Below are 15,326 nucleotides of genomic sequence, written 5' to 3'. Positions count from 1 at the left end.
TGGCTGTAGGAATGAACACAGGCTCTGAGCATCCAGCTGAGAGACTCATTTCACCACTTCTTCGTTCGAAATCTACTATTAGGAGTGTGCTGGGTATTGGATGTTCAGCAGCTCAGCTGCATGACTCATGTAGACTGTTATTTTCATTCCTATTCATAATTTTTCTGTGCGAAGTACTTGAGCTATTTTGAGGAAAGGCTCTATGAATAGGGAATATAAATAGCCTAATTACGGTTTGTTTTGCATTTCTTGCTACTAGAAAACAATTGTTCTCAAAAAAATCAGATATTATTTTAAAGCTAAACCAAGCTGCTCTGTTTTGGAGCCTGTACTAGTTTCCTAGATGATTCTGAAATGCAAATAGGAATTCTAAGCATCATGAAATTTGGGTACTTTGATGCACCCTATTGAGTAAATTGCTTTCTTTGAATTGTTTGAATAGTGAGGGGCCCAGAAAATGAGCATCCTGGAAAACACCAGGTGAAATGGCAAAAAAAGCACTTTATCAACAATTTAAAAGATAAAATGCAAATCTTATGTACTCTGACTTAGGAGACGGATGTGCCTTATTTTCTCCTTTTTACAGAAAGCTGTGTGTTTGTGTAATGGAGCTCTAGACTGAGCCACCTGCGGTTGCACTGGATGACTGTTCAGATGACACTGGAATTCCTGTGGGATGCCTAACACAGACTCCATTCTGCAAACTCTGACCCTGTACAGTCCGAGGGTCTCTTTAAGCTCTACCTGAGTTTACCTCCAAGCCTCTGCTGAAAAGCTTGGTGGGATCACAGCCAGAGTACTTGGCATCTTGCAAAAACCTCCCAGCTTTGTCTTTACCGAATACTTGCATTAGGGAGGGCGGAATTGGGGCATCTTGGCTTCTGAGGAGCTGAGAACCAACAGCCGAGGAACGGTCAAGCCTGCTCTTCCCTTGCCTCCTAATGGTGTTCTCCAAAGCACTGGCTACCAGCTGCTGTTGGTAAAGAAGAACGGTGGAATAGATGGCTAGGCTGGGCTGGAAGGTTATTTATGACTTCTTCCCTTCACCCCAGTGCCAGGTTTGCTTGCTCCAAAGGGTTTATGTGGTGGGTGGTGCGTTTGTAAGAAGTGCTCAGCTTGCTGTCAGTGTTTTGGTTGAAATCCTACGGCTGTTTAAGACTTGCTTTTTTTTTTTTTCTTTATTTCAATGCAAGTTCTGGTCTCGTCTATTAGTTAACACTTGTCCCCAGACAGATACAGGACCTGAGTATGGGAAGCTTTACTTCAGTTTTGAATGAAAGCGCTCGGATCTGGAGGAGCTGGTAAGAGGCATCACTAATTTAAGGAATCGAGCGATTCCTTTTCCTCTTTTGCTTCCCTGATAAATTTTCCTCCTTGACAGCTTGTAATGGGAGTTCTTCTGAATTATGTTTGCTTAACTCCTCATCTTCAGCAAATACCCACAATGTTTGAAGTTGCTGATCCTAAGGATTAACTTCGTAGGAGTTGCAGGTGCCGTGAGTTGGCAACACTAGTGACAAGGGATCCAGTTGTCTTCCAAGCAAAAGAACAGGGCTGGGCACCTGGTTACTTGCTTCCTGACCTACAGATTCTTCCACTGTCTCTTAACTCCATTTAACACAGTCTGTGCTGCTTGTTGAGTCCCAGTCCTAAATCTAAAGCTGTGATGTATTCTGGTATCGCTTTCAGTTTTTAGCAGAAGCCCTGGTGAAGCTCAAGGCTGAGGAGAACCAGTCCCGCGCGAAACAGGCCTTCCATGACACAGTATTGACAACAAAAGTTCAGCAGAGATACCGTACAGAGACCTCTTACAAAAGCTGGTATTTCAATGGCAGGGGAAAAGAGTAAAGGGGAGTAGATGGTTGCGTCTGGTACCAGAGCACAGTCACCTCCCTTAGCCCCAGATCTGCAGAACTCCCCAGGAGGTTGGTTTAGCTTATGTTGCCCTACACAGCGGCTGTCGCCTCCCTCCCCTGCCCTTCTGTTCCCCAGAGGCTTGAAGGAGAGGGGTTACCATGAGCAGCTGCAGCAGCAGCACCAACAGAAGCAGCAGGCGTTGGACCCTCGGTTTCCCGTGCCGTGCTGAGCCTGCGCGGCGCCCGGGGTCTCCTGGGCCGCAGACATCTGCCGCTTGCGCATCTCCGTCCGCTCTGATCCCATGGGCTGCGAGACAGCAAGAGAAGGGGCAAGTGAGAAACAGCTCTCCCGCCTTTTTTTTTTTTTTTGCCTTTTGTTTGCTTTAAAAGTCTCACCAAGAAGTGCTGAAGGCCACAGCTCCAAAGGAACTGAAAAGTTACGTGCTTGATTTTTTTCCCCCCAGGGAAGCTCTTAGGTGTTGAATCCTTTGGAAGATTTGCTCATTTTATTGATGTGCTGTGATGGAAGGCAAAGGGCTAATGAATTCTGCGCAAGGATGGGAGTGCAAAGAGAAGGGAGTGGTGAGGCAGAGAGCAAAAGGTGGAAGTGAAGGGTCTCGGGGAGCTGCAGCTCTGAGCACAATGGTATATAAGCCTAGGAGGTGAAAAGGGTTTCCTGAGGTGTTGACTTCAAGGCCAGTCCTAAAGAAAATGCTGCAGAATACAGGTAGTTAGTCTTTTTTTTTTTTTTTTTTCCCCCTTCCTTTCTTTTTGCTTTCTCTCAATCAGGTTTAGTGATGCTTGAGTGAGACACCTGAGCTCTCCCGAAAATCTGGCCTTTGGTGAGTGTTGAGGATGTCTCAGACCTGCTGCTTGCCCTGTAACAAAGGGGACGGGCCAGCGCTTCTGTGTCCATTACAGTCTGACCGCCACAGGTTTTTAAAATGTTTTTCTCTCAAGAAGGAATCAAGTGTTTCTGTGAAGATGAGGAATTAGTAAAGAAAAAAATGCACGACTGGACGTTAATATTTAACACGCAGGTTTTCAGTCGCCTCCCCCGGCTGAAGATGGCATGAAACAATTTTCAGTGGAAGCACGGGTTGTGGTTTTGTACTGTTCTAGGAAACGTTTTTGGAGGCTGAATTCTGCAGATTGTGCAGAGAAGTCATGTTAATGGAATGACAAGTCCCCCTGAAGTCCCTGTCCCTTCCTAACCTGTCTCTGAGCTTCAGACTTGCTCTTAATAACGCTCGCCCTATTTTGCTGAGGCTCGTGCCGTCTCTAAGTGACAGATGTCTTTTATAGATGAAATGCCAGCTTGTACAAAGATGAGTACGTCTGCCTTTGTTTTGACTGTGTTTGATTTTTGGATACATAACTAGTCATCCTCCTGTGTCATGAGATCCCTTGTGTGTAGGTTTTCTTGCTAAACCTTCTGAGGCCATGACAATCGTAGGGGAATTACAATTAGCTGCTACCAATTTTAAGTTCTTTTTTCAATTGATAATTGAATCCTAGACTTGAAATATCATCTGATGAGCTGGGTACTGGAGGGTTAGAAGTTACCTTCCTTTCTAGAACATTCAGCCAGGTTTAGGACATGCTATTGTTGTAACTTGAGGTAGAAAGCACAGACGTTGTCATGGACTCAACAGAAGTGTCAGGAGAAGAAAGATTATTTTAACAGAATGCAGCATTACATTTTGCTGGAAGTTGGTTGGGTTTTTTTTTTGTGCTGAATTTGTTTCTCTATAAGAGAACGTAATAGTTTTTGTTTTTGTCAGAACCACCCACTCTCCCAAGAGAAAAACGCATGACATGCTGAGCAGGAGATGCACCTGTTTTGCAGGAGGACTACAAGAACAACAGTACCAATAGAAAAGATAACCCATTTTGTAACTCTGTAGACCTAATCTGTCAAGCATTGCCTAAATGCCCAGAAACAGAAAATCAGAAAACGAACATAGCTTCCAGAAACCCCACAACCTTTCTTGTTTCAAAATGTGGAAGAATAAATGTGAAATGTGGAATACATTTGTAGATTCAGATTTCTTTCCTTCAGTGTTTCAGATTCACAGGAATAGAACAAAGCCTTAAGTATTCATTTCCTTCCACATACCTATACTTTTTTAAATACAGCATCTTTCTATTTCAATTAGAAAGTGATAGTATATGAAGCCTTCTTGGAATGATAGTACATCTAACAGTATTTCAGGCTGCTTTGGACAGTAAACTATTATTACTGATTAGAAAAGTGTAACTTGGATTCAGTTATGTGCGGTTTACATAGCCTAATCCATCCACTCTGACTTTTGAGATGTTTTATGTGGATAGTTCACACATTCGTAGCTCTCATCCATATTACAATTGAAGGGACAGTGATCTGAGTAGAGAAGCTGGTTCCTGTTACTTGATTTTTTCCAAGGAGAAAGGTGAAAGATGCTGGAAGTAGGGAGAACACACTCTTCCTCCCCACCTCGTCCCACTGTGGCTTAATTCAAGAGATCTTTCTGGATCCATTGTTACCATTTCAAGTGGTTCTTCAGAATTGTTTGCTGACATCTAACGAAAGGGCAGAGTATGTAAGTAGCTGTATGGCAAAAACTGCCCAGCAGCGTTGTGTCTGTTTCCCTTCTGAAACCTACACCTTACTTGGCAGGTTTCTGGTACTGCAGGCTTTTATGAGTCTTCATCATTGCATGATTTCTCACACAATTTATGGAAAATGAAGGACTGGGCAACACAAAAAAATTCAAGATTTTTTTTTTTTAAGATGACATGATGCATTTTCACTTTTATTTGGCAGATGTACACCAACTTTCTCATTGCATAAGCAAGCAGGTTTTGATCACTGCTGTGACGAAGTTTGTTTTGAAAGATAATTTTAGCAGATAAAGCATGCTTCCCTGATGGCAGAGCTGTATGAGAGTCATGGGAAATACGGAAAGAGGACTGGAATATATCTGTTGGCTTAAAGGCAGCCCAGGCTTTTGAATGACAGAGCTGTTTAGTGATTATCATGGATGTGTTTCCTGTGGCAGCTGACAGTCATGTCGTACACCCCGTAGAGGTTTGGAGTGGATCACAGACTAACTAGGATGTGACTTTCTGTGGTGTATTCGCAGGAAGACTGCAGTAAGATACAGGAAGTATCTTACTCCTCTGTGCAAGTACTATGGGCATCAATCCCATTTCAAGAAAGAGCGTCTATCTAAACATCTAACAAGATGTCTAGAAAGCATGGCTTATGCAGAAAAGCTGTAGGAGTTTGGTCTGTTAATCCAGAAAAGGGAACTGAGACTCATAGAATCAGTAGGTTGGAAGAAACCTGTAGGATCATCAAGTCCAACCGTTGACCCAACACCACCGTGCCCACCAAACCATGTCTACAAGTGCTACATCTACATGGTTTTTGGACACCTCCAGGGATGGTGACTCCACCACTGCCCTGGGCAGCCTGTTCCAATGTTTGACCACTCTTTCAGTGAAGAAATTTTTCCTAATGTCCAATCTAAACCTCCCCTGGTGCAACTTGAGGCCATTTCCTCTCATCCTATCGCTTGTTACTTGGGAGAAGGGACCAACCCCCACCTTGCTACAACCTCCTTTCAGGTATTTGCAGAGAGTCTCCCCTCGGCCTCCTTCAGGCTGAACACCCCCAGTTCCCTCAGCCGCTCCTCACAGCGCTTGTTCTCCAGGCCCTTGCTTGATCTTCTGCTCAGTAAAAGTCTATGATGTTCTGTTGTTCTCTGTTTCTTTCAGAGATAAATGAGGAGTTAGCTTGGGCTACGTACCATCTAGGCTTGATGTTGTAGGACAGCGAGGCAGAGAGCTGAGCAGTGCTGCAGGTTGTTACAAAGCTGGAGCAACTCCTTTGGCACAGATAATGTACTAAGACCCGTAAGACAAAACCGTGTCAGGCTGGCCCAGGTTCACAGAACAAGCAATGAGTAAGTGATCCATCCCGGCGTTGTTTTTCTAACTTTGTCCTTACCTGCCTTTTTTTTTTTTTTTTTTAACGCAGCTCTGGCTCTAAACCAAACTAACACCAAGTGCCTTGTCCTGTGTACCTTCCTACCTGGGCCAGCTCGCTTTGGCCGCATAAGAATGATTAATCTGCAGAAGCAGATGTCTTACGTTAAAAGTTGAGGGTTTTGTGCTTCATCTTCTAACTGGAGTTGCAAAATCAATGTTCATGTTTGCAGCACAATTTGTTGCAAGTGTATATATCCCAGTCATGGCTGTAATGCCAGGCCTGAGGCCTGAACGCACAGTAAGACACAGGCTCTGCCTAAAGGGTACGTCATAATGTCGTGTCTATATTCATGGATATACACGGGCTTCCCAGGTTTCTTTGCTTTTTTAAAAAAGATGTAATTTAAAAAAAAACCCAAAACACAGGGAAGCGCAGACCCTGCAATTTTGCAGCCAGGTGATACAAGCAGCTTACCACGAGCTCCCTACCTGCTGCTTTTGCTCTCCCATGAACTGCTCCTTGGCTGGAATAGAGGCAGAGGCACAGGCACCGAGCTTGTGCAAGTCATCTCAGGATTCGTTTTCAAAGAGTAGCACCTTACCAAGTATTAAGGTGACCCCAGTATGACTGTATGCGGGGACGTGTAATGATCTTGGAAGGTGTAGGGAAAAGAGAGTCCTGGAGATGAAGCAAGTTGTCTGAGGTCATGCAGTGAGGTAATGACAGAGCCACTAATGGGACATAAACAGAAAAGCCTTATTTTATGCCTGTAGTTGTTTTTCTGCTGCCTCTAGTATAGCCAGAATTTCACTGTGGGTCATCGAAGTCCTCCATCACACTTTGCTGCTGCTTGCTGCAGCCCCCGTAGCTGTGCAATGAGCCTTTCCAACTGCTCCAGTTCCTCTTTTGAGTGTGGGAATGGGCAGGAGATTAATCAACAACTCCAGGAAATATTATCTGTAGGAATTTACAAAATTCCTTGCTTCTTTGCAGTCGACCCACACTAGCAACATTTAAACAATTGCTTGGCCGACTTGCGGATCTGTGGGAATGGAGGTGGCTATTTATTTTTTTTTTTTTTCCCTCAGTAGACTTCAGGTGCTCAGGGCAGAAAGGAGAGAGGGATTTTTTTAGACCTCCCAGTGAAAATGATCTTCTGTTCATATAGTGCTATGGTTGTTAATTTGGGACATCAGATGGTCTGGCTGGGTCATGTAGTAGGTGTAAAACCAATTGGAAAATCTACTGCCTTTGCATCAACGATGAGACTGTCAGTATATATGAGTTGAAGAATTATTCACCTGCGGCTCCTGCTGCTATGGAACGTGGTCCCAGTGACTGGTGACCTCGTCAAGTTTGTTATCGCGCAGTATCGGGCCGAAGAGCCTCAACCAACTGTCGTCAAAACCTGTGGAAGGGTAACCGCTGATTTTGCAAGAGGGCTTTCCTTATTCTCTAGACTGATGGTGGGGGCGATCAGGTGGTTTTGAGAATGAAAAATCTGACTCCTCAACAGCGTTTTGATCTGATAGCTTACCGTAAAGTTGTCAAAGGGAATGACGTATGTGGATACGTTCAACTCAATGTTTTTCCTTTCCCTATCCTAGTTGACAATATGTCTATTCAGCAGACCCCCAAGTGGAGGAGTGGGGAGGTGGGATGAGAGGCGCACGGGTATGGCTCCCCCGACAGCTGCTGCGTTTCATAAGTAGCATTAAAGTGGCCTAAACTTGTCCCCCAACCTGACTGTGATGCTGAAATAATGTTTTCTTAAACCAGTAGGGTGATGTTGCAGAGAAATGCACGTACAGAGCTGGGCGAGGGAAACATCAGTTGTAGCAGCTGGAAGAGTTTGAAGCTGGAGGAGCCCTGAGAGCTGCTGTGTATAAGAGTAAGCGCGTTCAGGGGGGAGGGATGGTTCAGAGCTATTAGTTGTCTGTAGAACAGAAGGGCGCGTTCCTGAGGAAAACGAGGTGTCCGGCCACCCTCCTACGCCTGGTGCTGTCAGGTAGATCACTCCAATCTGACAGGAGCCTGGTTTTTAGTCAATATGGCATCGAAGTGGGGAAAGAACCTGCGACTGAACGGGAGAGATTTTTCCTTAGAGAAATTTTACAACGCGGTTAGAAAAAAATGAGTAAATTAGGTGCTTTTTCTGTAACCATCAGTGGAAATGCTCTTCCATCAGCCAAAATATTCTGGTCCTTATTACCAGCTGTGCACTTTGGAAATGGCAGTCGGTAAATACAGGTTGTTGTCACGCCAGGCTCCCAGGACAGTCGCTTGTTCGGCCAGCTGACACCAAAATAAAACCAAGATGAAGTGTTCTTTCTAAGGCTTTCGGTTTGCATGGCATGCCCTTAGCATCTGGTTTTAAATGGATTTTTTTAGTATTTTGTGTTTCGTTTCCCTGGACAATCAAAGTATGTCCATCAACAAGAGGATGTTTTCTTTGGAACATCAAGATCTCGTCGTGATGACAGAAAATTCCAGCCTGGTTTTTGTACATTCAGTTTTGAAGTATTCATGCTGATTACATGTAGTCACATTTTCAACTGCTGAAAAACTACGTCACTTCACTGTGGCCAGTGAACACAAGGGAATTTATACCAGGTAAGGGTCTGGTCTGGTACTTGTATTTATGCTGGAGAGAAAAGTGACTTCATATCTTGGGTTGCACTTAATACCAGGTGGCGCTAAGCGGAGGTGTTATGATTGTCTGTCTTCAAAATTTGTATAAACGTTTTGTTTAAATATCCTCCTTCTACTTCCTGAATGCATTTACGCAGAGGGTTACAAACAGTGAGAGTTTATCTTTCCACTGAAAGTGACTTTTTGCCATCTTACTAGAAGAACGCAGAGGGGCGAATGTGCCTCGGTGCGTATAAACTGCCGTTCCCTATTTCCCCTCTGATTGCATAGTTTTGTATTTAGTCTTTGAGAGAACTCTTAACTGTTTTGACTATAAAGTAAATTTGGAGATGGATGTTTGTTTTGTTTTTTCCAAGGTAGTTTAGGTATGTTTAGATTTTTGGATATATTTCTTTAAACAGTTAAAAGATTCAGGACCTATGAGATGCTGTTGTCCTGTTCTCATGGAGGCCCTTGCAAGTTCAGGAAGACCAACATCTGACAGGTTCAAGCTCACATTACTGCTCTGGTTTTGGATTTTTTTTTTTTTTAGTCACTTGAGTAGCCACACTGAGCTCTAGTGCTTTTGCTCTTTAAGACTGAGGCAAGGTTATGCTTCTTTGAGGTAAGAGAGGAAGGTCCAGGAGGAGAACTTGTCTCTGAGCCCCAATGGAGGGATTCATCAACCTAGTTTGTGACAGGTGTATTCCCTAATTCACCTGGATTCCAAAAACCTCGGATGCTCCCTGGTCTCTTGTTTAATTCCCTATTACCTTAAACTTCCTTACTGGGTTGCTGTACTACAAGAGAGATCCATACCCTAAAATTTGCCTCGCTGAGGAAGCATAAGCCAATCAAAAATTGCTTTGCGTTCACTAGGTTATATCCCTCACACCAAGATGGCAACGTCGCTGCTCTAAACTCCCTGTGCCTCCTCTGTCTTCTCCGATTTCCAGGCCTCTCGGAAGGTGCTGTGAGAATGAACAAACTGTGTGAGAACCCTCTGTGCTGGATGCTCCCTGCGCTTTGAGGACTGGGGTCTGCCTTCTCTGGCCCCACCATCTGGGGCAACAACGTGCCTTGTTTGAACGTGGGTTGGAGAAAACACTGGGGACTTAAAAACTGCAGGTGGACCACTGTCTTGTACATGCTTTCTAAGGAACCCAGAACTACTTTCAGAGCACTGATGGAATGAGGTGAGATACCTTTAACCAAAGGACTTCAACCTCTACCATCCCCAGTGCTGTTCAACCCCAGCCTGGGTACGGTTTCACCCAATTTCTGGATATAACATGAAATGTGCCCCTGTGTCCAATTATATCAGTTTGACTGCCTGAAGTAATGACAGTACTACCAGAGACACCTATGTCTGCTTGGTGAGGGCTTGGGTAGCCATCAATAAATAGAAGAAAGGAGTTTCTGGTTGATATGGATAGGGCAGGGCTAAAAGGTGCTATTCTGCTGGTTGTCGGGTAGTCAGTGGGATCTGATTTTGCTAATATCAAGTCACTGTGGGGAATCCAGCCCTTGAACAGGACAGTCAGTGTCCAGATGGCCACAGGAGTTGCTGTTACAAAGATGGTTGTAGTGGTGGTGATGGCTGGACCAGATGAGACTCTGAATCGTGCTTTGCTGGGCAGTGCTTGCATCATCCAGCTGGCCCGTGCTCCTTGGACCACTCCAGCACACGCATGGTCCATCCCTAGTGATTCTCCTGAGCTACACACAAAACATCTCCTAACTACCTAACTGTGTACAAAAGACTATCCTATGTGATCATTTCTGCATCTGGAGGGAGTTTCTTCTGCCTACTGTGACTGGCTACTTTTACAAGTCTCCTGTGACTACCTGCAGTCTGTGTAGAGCTGGATCAATTCTGCAGCCGTGGGAGTCCCTGGAAGGGCCACGTTCTCCACTCCAGGTGTTAATCTGCCCATTGAGATGTAAAGAAACTTGTCTGGGCTTGGTGGGTCCTGCCTGGAGGAATCCACAGGACTGTCCGGATCCCGCATGGAGAGCACCAATTAGTCAAATACTTAATTGAGAAAGGGGAATAGGAGTTGAGTTGATCAGCTTGTCTCTGGTTGGGTCACTGTTTCAGGTCAATCTAATGAAGCATCTATGGAGATGCCGAGGTGCAGAGTTTCTGGATCTCCCAGGGAGAGAGCGGTCCTTCTCTATATAATGATTACAACGAATTTAATCCATTAGAAAAGTGTCCCTAAAAAGCAATGAACCAAAAATAGAGGAAAAATAATGGCACATGTTCTTTCTTCTTATCCAGCAAGATAGCACCTATGATTCATACAAAAAGTACATGCTCATATTCCTGAATGCTAATAAGTAATTTAAAAGAAAAAAAAAGTCCAGGGATTTCAGCAAGCATCTGAAAAGCTACTTTCGACAACAGTGGAAAAATGACTGGATGCCTTAAAAGTAATGGTGAGGTCCTGGGACAAGTGTGTCTGACATAGCTTTTCCACTCCAAGGCATGCCTAGCTGACATTCAGAGTATGAGGCATTTCTGTAGGTAACCTTATAAATGCAAAGGAGCGTGAAGGTCAGGAATGAAAATTATTTCCCTGGTTAAAAGCACTTTGGATGATATTGGGCTTAGCTGTAACATTTATAGTATTTGCTAATCTCTTGGTAGAAAGGTGGGCTACCAAGAAAATAGCCTTCCCAAAGGAGGAATATTTAAATTCTGAGCCACAAATGTCAAATTTAAAACCACAACAGAACCCCAACCAAATAAAAAGAGCCCCAGACACAACACACAGAAGATTGTGGACAATGATTTTATGCTTTTATCCTTGTTTTATGCTAAAGCACAGTGACATTTTCTCAGCCTAAAGTGCAAAGATTCTATTACTTAAACAGAGTTACTTAGACATAATGCTTCCTCCACATCCACGTTACAATCAGGTGTACGAGCCTTAACTTGTCCTCGGGGCTGATGTGCAGGGCCCCAGCATGAAGCTTTCCCAGTAGCTCTACAGCCTGGGAAGCCCTGTGCTGTAACACTGGCTGACAGCCGGCTGCACTGGTGTGGATCATCCTAGTCCAGTTATTTTTTGGAAAATACTTTGTGTCTGCTCCAAGCCCCAGCAAAGGGATGAAACCCACCTCTTGGTTCCTGCTCTCTCTTTGGATCCCCTCAATAATGATAACCAGCAAGCTGGAAGAAAGAGCTTCTGTCCTTATCTATTAATGTCATAAAAAGCTTGGAAATCGGGGTCAAGCTCCAAGTAAATCTCTGAATCTGTATTTTTATTATTTTAGAAGTATTTGGGGCTGCACCATACTCACACTGAACCTTGTAGCAGTTTATTGTCAACCGCAATACGAACGGGAAGCTTGCTGCTCGGGCTTCTTCCCCTTCATTGATAAATGTGACACGCAAGCTTTCTGCGTCAGGCAGTGTACTATTTTAGATAGAGCAGAATGATAATATATGTTAATGAACTCACCCACACGTATCCACATGCTTTGAGCATAGTTATCGGAGCGCCTGCTTAGCGAGGTAAGAGCAAGACCTCTTCAAAAGTTGGTTGGTTTGTTTTATTTGTGTTATTGGAGATTTGGCGCCTTGGTGTGGGGTGACTGAAATGGTTGAGAGTTTACGAACGTGAGACAGAGGTGAGCAGAGAGGAGCCGCACAGGGTAAAGCAGCTGCTTGTGTCACTGCTGCGCCCGAGCCTGTCGAAGGCTTACGTGGATAAAACTGCCAGAGAAAGCAGTATCCTTCCAGGAGCTTAAACAACAATTCTGGGATGCTTTTATGTAAAACGTCCAGAAATTGAGCGCCTTTACCTGTTTTATTTCATTTATTTTTCAGAGGAGCTGGGTTCACCTACCCAGACTAAAGCGTTGCTTTACATTTCAAAGGGAATGGCTGAAAGTGTATCACACCCACGCAGCAGCAGGCAACGGTGCCACGAGGGTGTCACCTGTAACCGAGGTCCCTTTCTGCCAAGGGCTTGGGTGGCTTCTGCTCCCTTTTTCTTTGGTATTCAGCACTGCACAGTCGGCTGCCAGATCAGCCCACTGTCTGCAAAAACCTTGCTGCGCTGAAGTCTTTTTCTAGTAAAATCTGACTTTCTTGTTAAGAAACGTAGTTACTTGGGGTTTCAGTGGGATTTTTCTGTATTTTTTTCTTTTTTTGAGGGATGCCTTCTGGTAGTATTGTAAAGTATTTCTTAGCTTGGGATCTTACCACACAAGACTTCACTGAAAATGTTACTCTAACACACCATTAGCAGGGTCACTCTCTGTCGTTATTTCTCCTGTCATATGGGAAACGCACGAGAGACATTTTTTACCAGTTGCATAGAAAAAGCAACACAAGCAACCTGTGGCTCCGCCCCGGCCGCGGGTGCTCTGACAGCGGAGCAGCACTAACGCGAGCCCAGGCAGAACTTTCGGACTCCCTTCCCAAACCACGTCATCCCAAACTGCAGTGAAGTGAAATCAGTGGCAAGTCCTTCTCTGCGCAGCAGCGCCTGCCGGCATCCCTGGAGGCAGCCTCAGGGGATGGACGTCCGTGCGCACCGGCTGAGCCGCTCTCTCGGAAGCAAAAACCAACCAAAAAAAAAACCCCAACCCCCGGCTTCTCCAGCGTTGGGAATTCTACCGCTGCTTCAGCCCTGCTTTGGCTGGCTTTAATGTCAGAGGAAGTGTTTGCTTCCAGTGATTTTTATGCAGCTTGCTTGGAAAAAAAAAAACAACAAACAAAAATTCATTCAGCCTAATATTTTACAAACCTCTTTACTATGCCAACGGTGAAACCGGTGCACGGAGCAGCTTGCTCTGCTCACTCCCATCATCTCCTGCTGAGCGCTCGGTTGCATTGTGCTTAATTATGAATGGTCTCCAAAAAGCCCATTTTACTGTACTATGAAGTGACTCACATCACACAGGAGCTCTGACAACTCGCACCGGGTACCGGAGTCACATGGCGCCGTGTTACTCCGTGACTCATTTCATATTGTACTCGGCGCTGAGATCTGACTCATAGCGAACGGTGCGAGGAGCTGACTGACATTGTACTGGTCTGGAAGCTGGTTTGAATCGGGATGACTCACCCTGGAGTGCATCAAACAGTGATTCACATACCGTTCCCTATTGATTCGGATTGTGGCGATTCACTTCGGGTTGTACGGCCAGCGGGGGGCTGCTCCGGCAGGGGAGGCACCGCCGTAGCTACCCTCCCTCTGCCGCTGCCCAGCCGAGCCGTGTCAGCCAGGAGGAGCGCTACCAAACCCCACCGAAAGCTGAAGTGAGGTCAGGATTTGACTTCCACACCGTCATTTCGGTCATGACGCTTTCTGGACTACTTTGCTACACCCGGCTATGACAAATTTTGAAAGGTGCCTGTGAGCAGAAAGGTGGGAGTCATGACCCTCCAGCTAAGAACGCTCTTGCTTCTGAACGCTGGGAGATCTCGGCAGTATTTCCAAGACCTGCTGCCTCCTTGGAATAACTTTTCTTAGGGACAAAAAGATGGGATGAATGTTTTAAGTGGCTGAGTACTGTAGTTGCCTACGCTGCAGCTTCATCAGCTTGTGACCTGGGCTGCAAGAGACACAGAAGCTTTATACTCTGAAAACTCCTTCCTCGTACTTTAAGCTGAGCCCTCAAACACCACTACTCACCCTGAAAAACACGCACTGTTCCTCCCGCGGGATAAAGGGGTGTGTAACAGCCAAGGTGACAAGTCTGCGATGAACTATTTGGGCCCCAGAGTAAGGACCCCAAATAAGTATTGATTGGGGAGGGGTTGATAAGGAATTAAAGGGGAAAGAGAGTAACTGTTCTCTCATCTTAGAGCATTTTATAAAACATAGCGCTAGTTTTTATGTTCAGTTGGCTTAAACAAGCTCTTAGTTTAGAAAGACACTCCTCATTTTAACCTGACCGCAACCAGGACTCTCCCAGCTGATCCCGGTTTCGGTGCTCCGTTCAGTCGAACGCATGGTTGCTGGTTTTTGGTCCCGCAGCAGAGCGACGGCGTCACCGGCCCCACGGCACCCACCCCTGCAGGGCGCGGGCCCCGGTGCTGCCGTTCGGTGGGTGCAGAGGTACCGGGGGACCCCCCGCCGTTACGTCCTACCGACGGCACGGTACGAAGAGGTTTCACTCGTACGTTTCTCAACGGCAAGAATGAAATAACGGAGCGGCCGCACCAAGTCAGTCACACCGGTATGAATCGCTGTACAGCTTTCGGACGAGGACAACCGTATTTCACTTCATGCAGTTGCCTCCAATTTTCATCCCCTGCTTTTCCTCACCCCCCGCCGCTAACCGGAGCCCAGGAGAAGCTCCGTCTCACGCGGGGGTGCAGGATGGGGCTGACCGGGAAGAGTCACTCCTGGCTCCTCATCACCCCAACTTCGCAGGGGGAGCAGGGAGCGGCCGCGCCCCGGGACCCCCGGCACGAAGGAAGGGGTGATGGATGCTGCCTCCTCTTCATCCCCACCCGCGAGAGGAGGAGGAGGCGGAGGAGGAAGGGCCCCTGGGCGCAGGGCGGGAGCCGAGCCGAGGTGTTCCCCGCGCTGGGGCGAGGGAGGCGGCGCGGAGCGGGGCGCGATCGCGATCCCGCCCCGGGGCCGAGCCCGACCCGGCGGGGAGGGGGGCTTGCCCTCCCTCCCGGGGCCGGGGGCAGCCGGCCGCTGCTGGGGGCCCGCGGGGAGGGCCGGGGCGGTGCGGGGCTCTCCCGCCTCCCCACCCTGGGCGGGAAGCTCAGGTGAGGGCGGCCGCCGGTAGCGCCGACCGTCCCGGGGCGGACCCGGCTGCGGCGCTGGGGGGGGAAGCGGGGGGGGGGGGGGGGGGGGGGTCGCGGCTGCCGGCGACGAGCCCGGCGA

The 15,326-nt window shown here is 46.7% G+C and overlaps 1 protein-coding gene across 3 annotated transcripts in view; it reads right to left on the bottom strand.

Annotated features, from left to right (window-relative positions):
• Positions 1-15,326, bottom strand: part of RGS20 (regulator of G protein signaling 20) — a 37,612-nt gene that overhangs the window by 4,205 nt on the left and 18,081 nt on the right. For all 3 annotated transcript variants that reach the window (XM_086472634.1, XM_086472635.1, XM_086472636.1), the window contains one exon: positions 2,015-2,163. In XM_086472634.1, coding sequence (XP_086328760.1) covers positions 2,015-2,163 — 149 coding nt within the window. The remainder of the gene's footprint in view (positions 1-2,014; positions 2,164-15,326) is intronic.

This window comes from Leptosomus discolor, chromosome 13, assembly GCF_034619465.1.
Source record: "Leptosomus discolor isolate bLepDis1 chromosome 13, bLepDis1.hap2, whole genome shotgun sequence".
Taxonomy (NCBI): Eukaryota; Metazoa; Chordata; class Aves; order Leptosomiformes; family Leptosomidae; genus Leptosomus; species Leptosomus discolor.
This window is presented reverse-complemented; position numbering and strand designations above follow the sequence as displayed.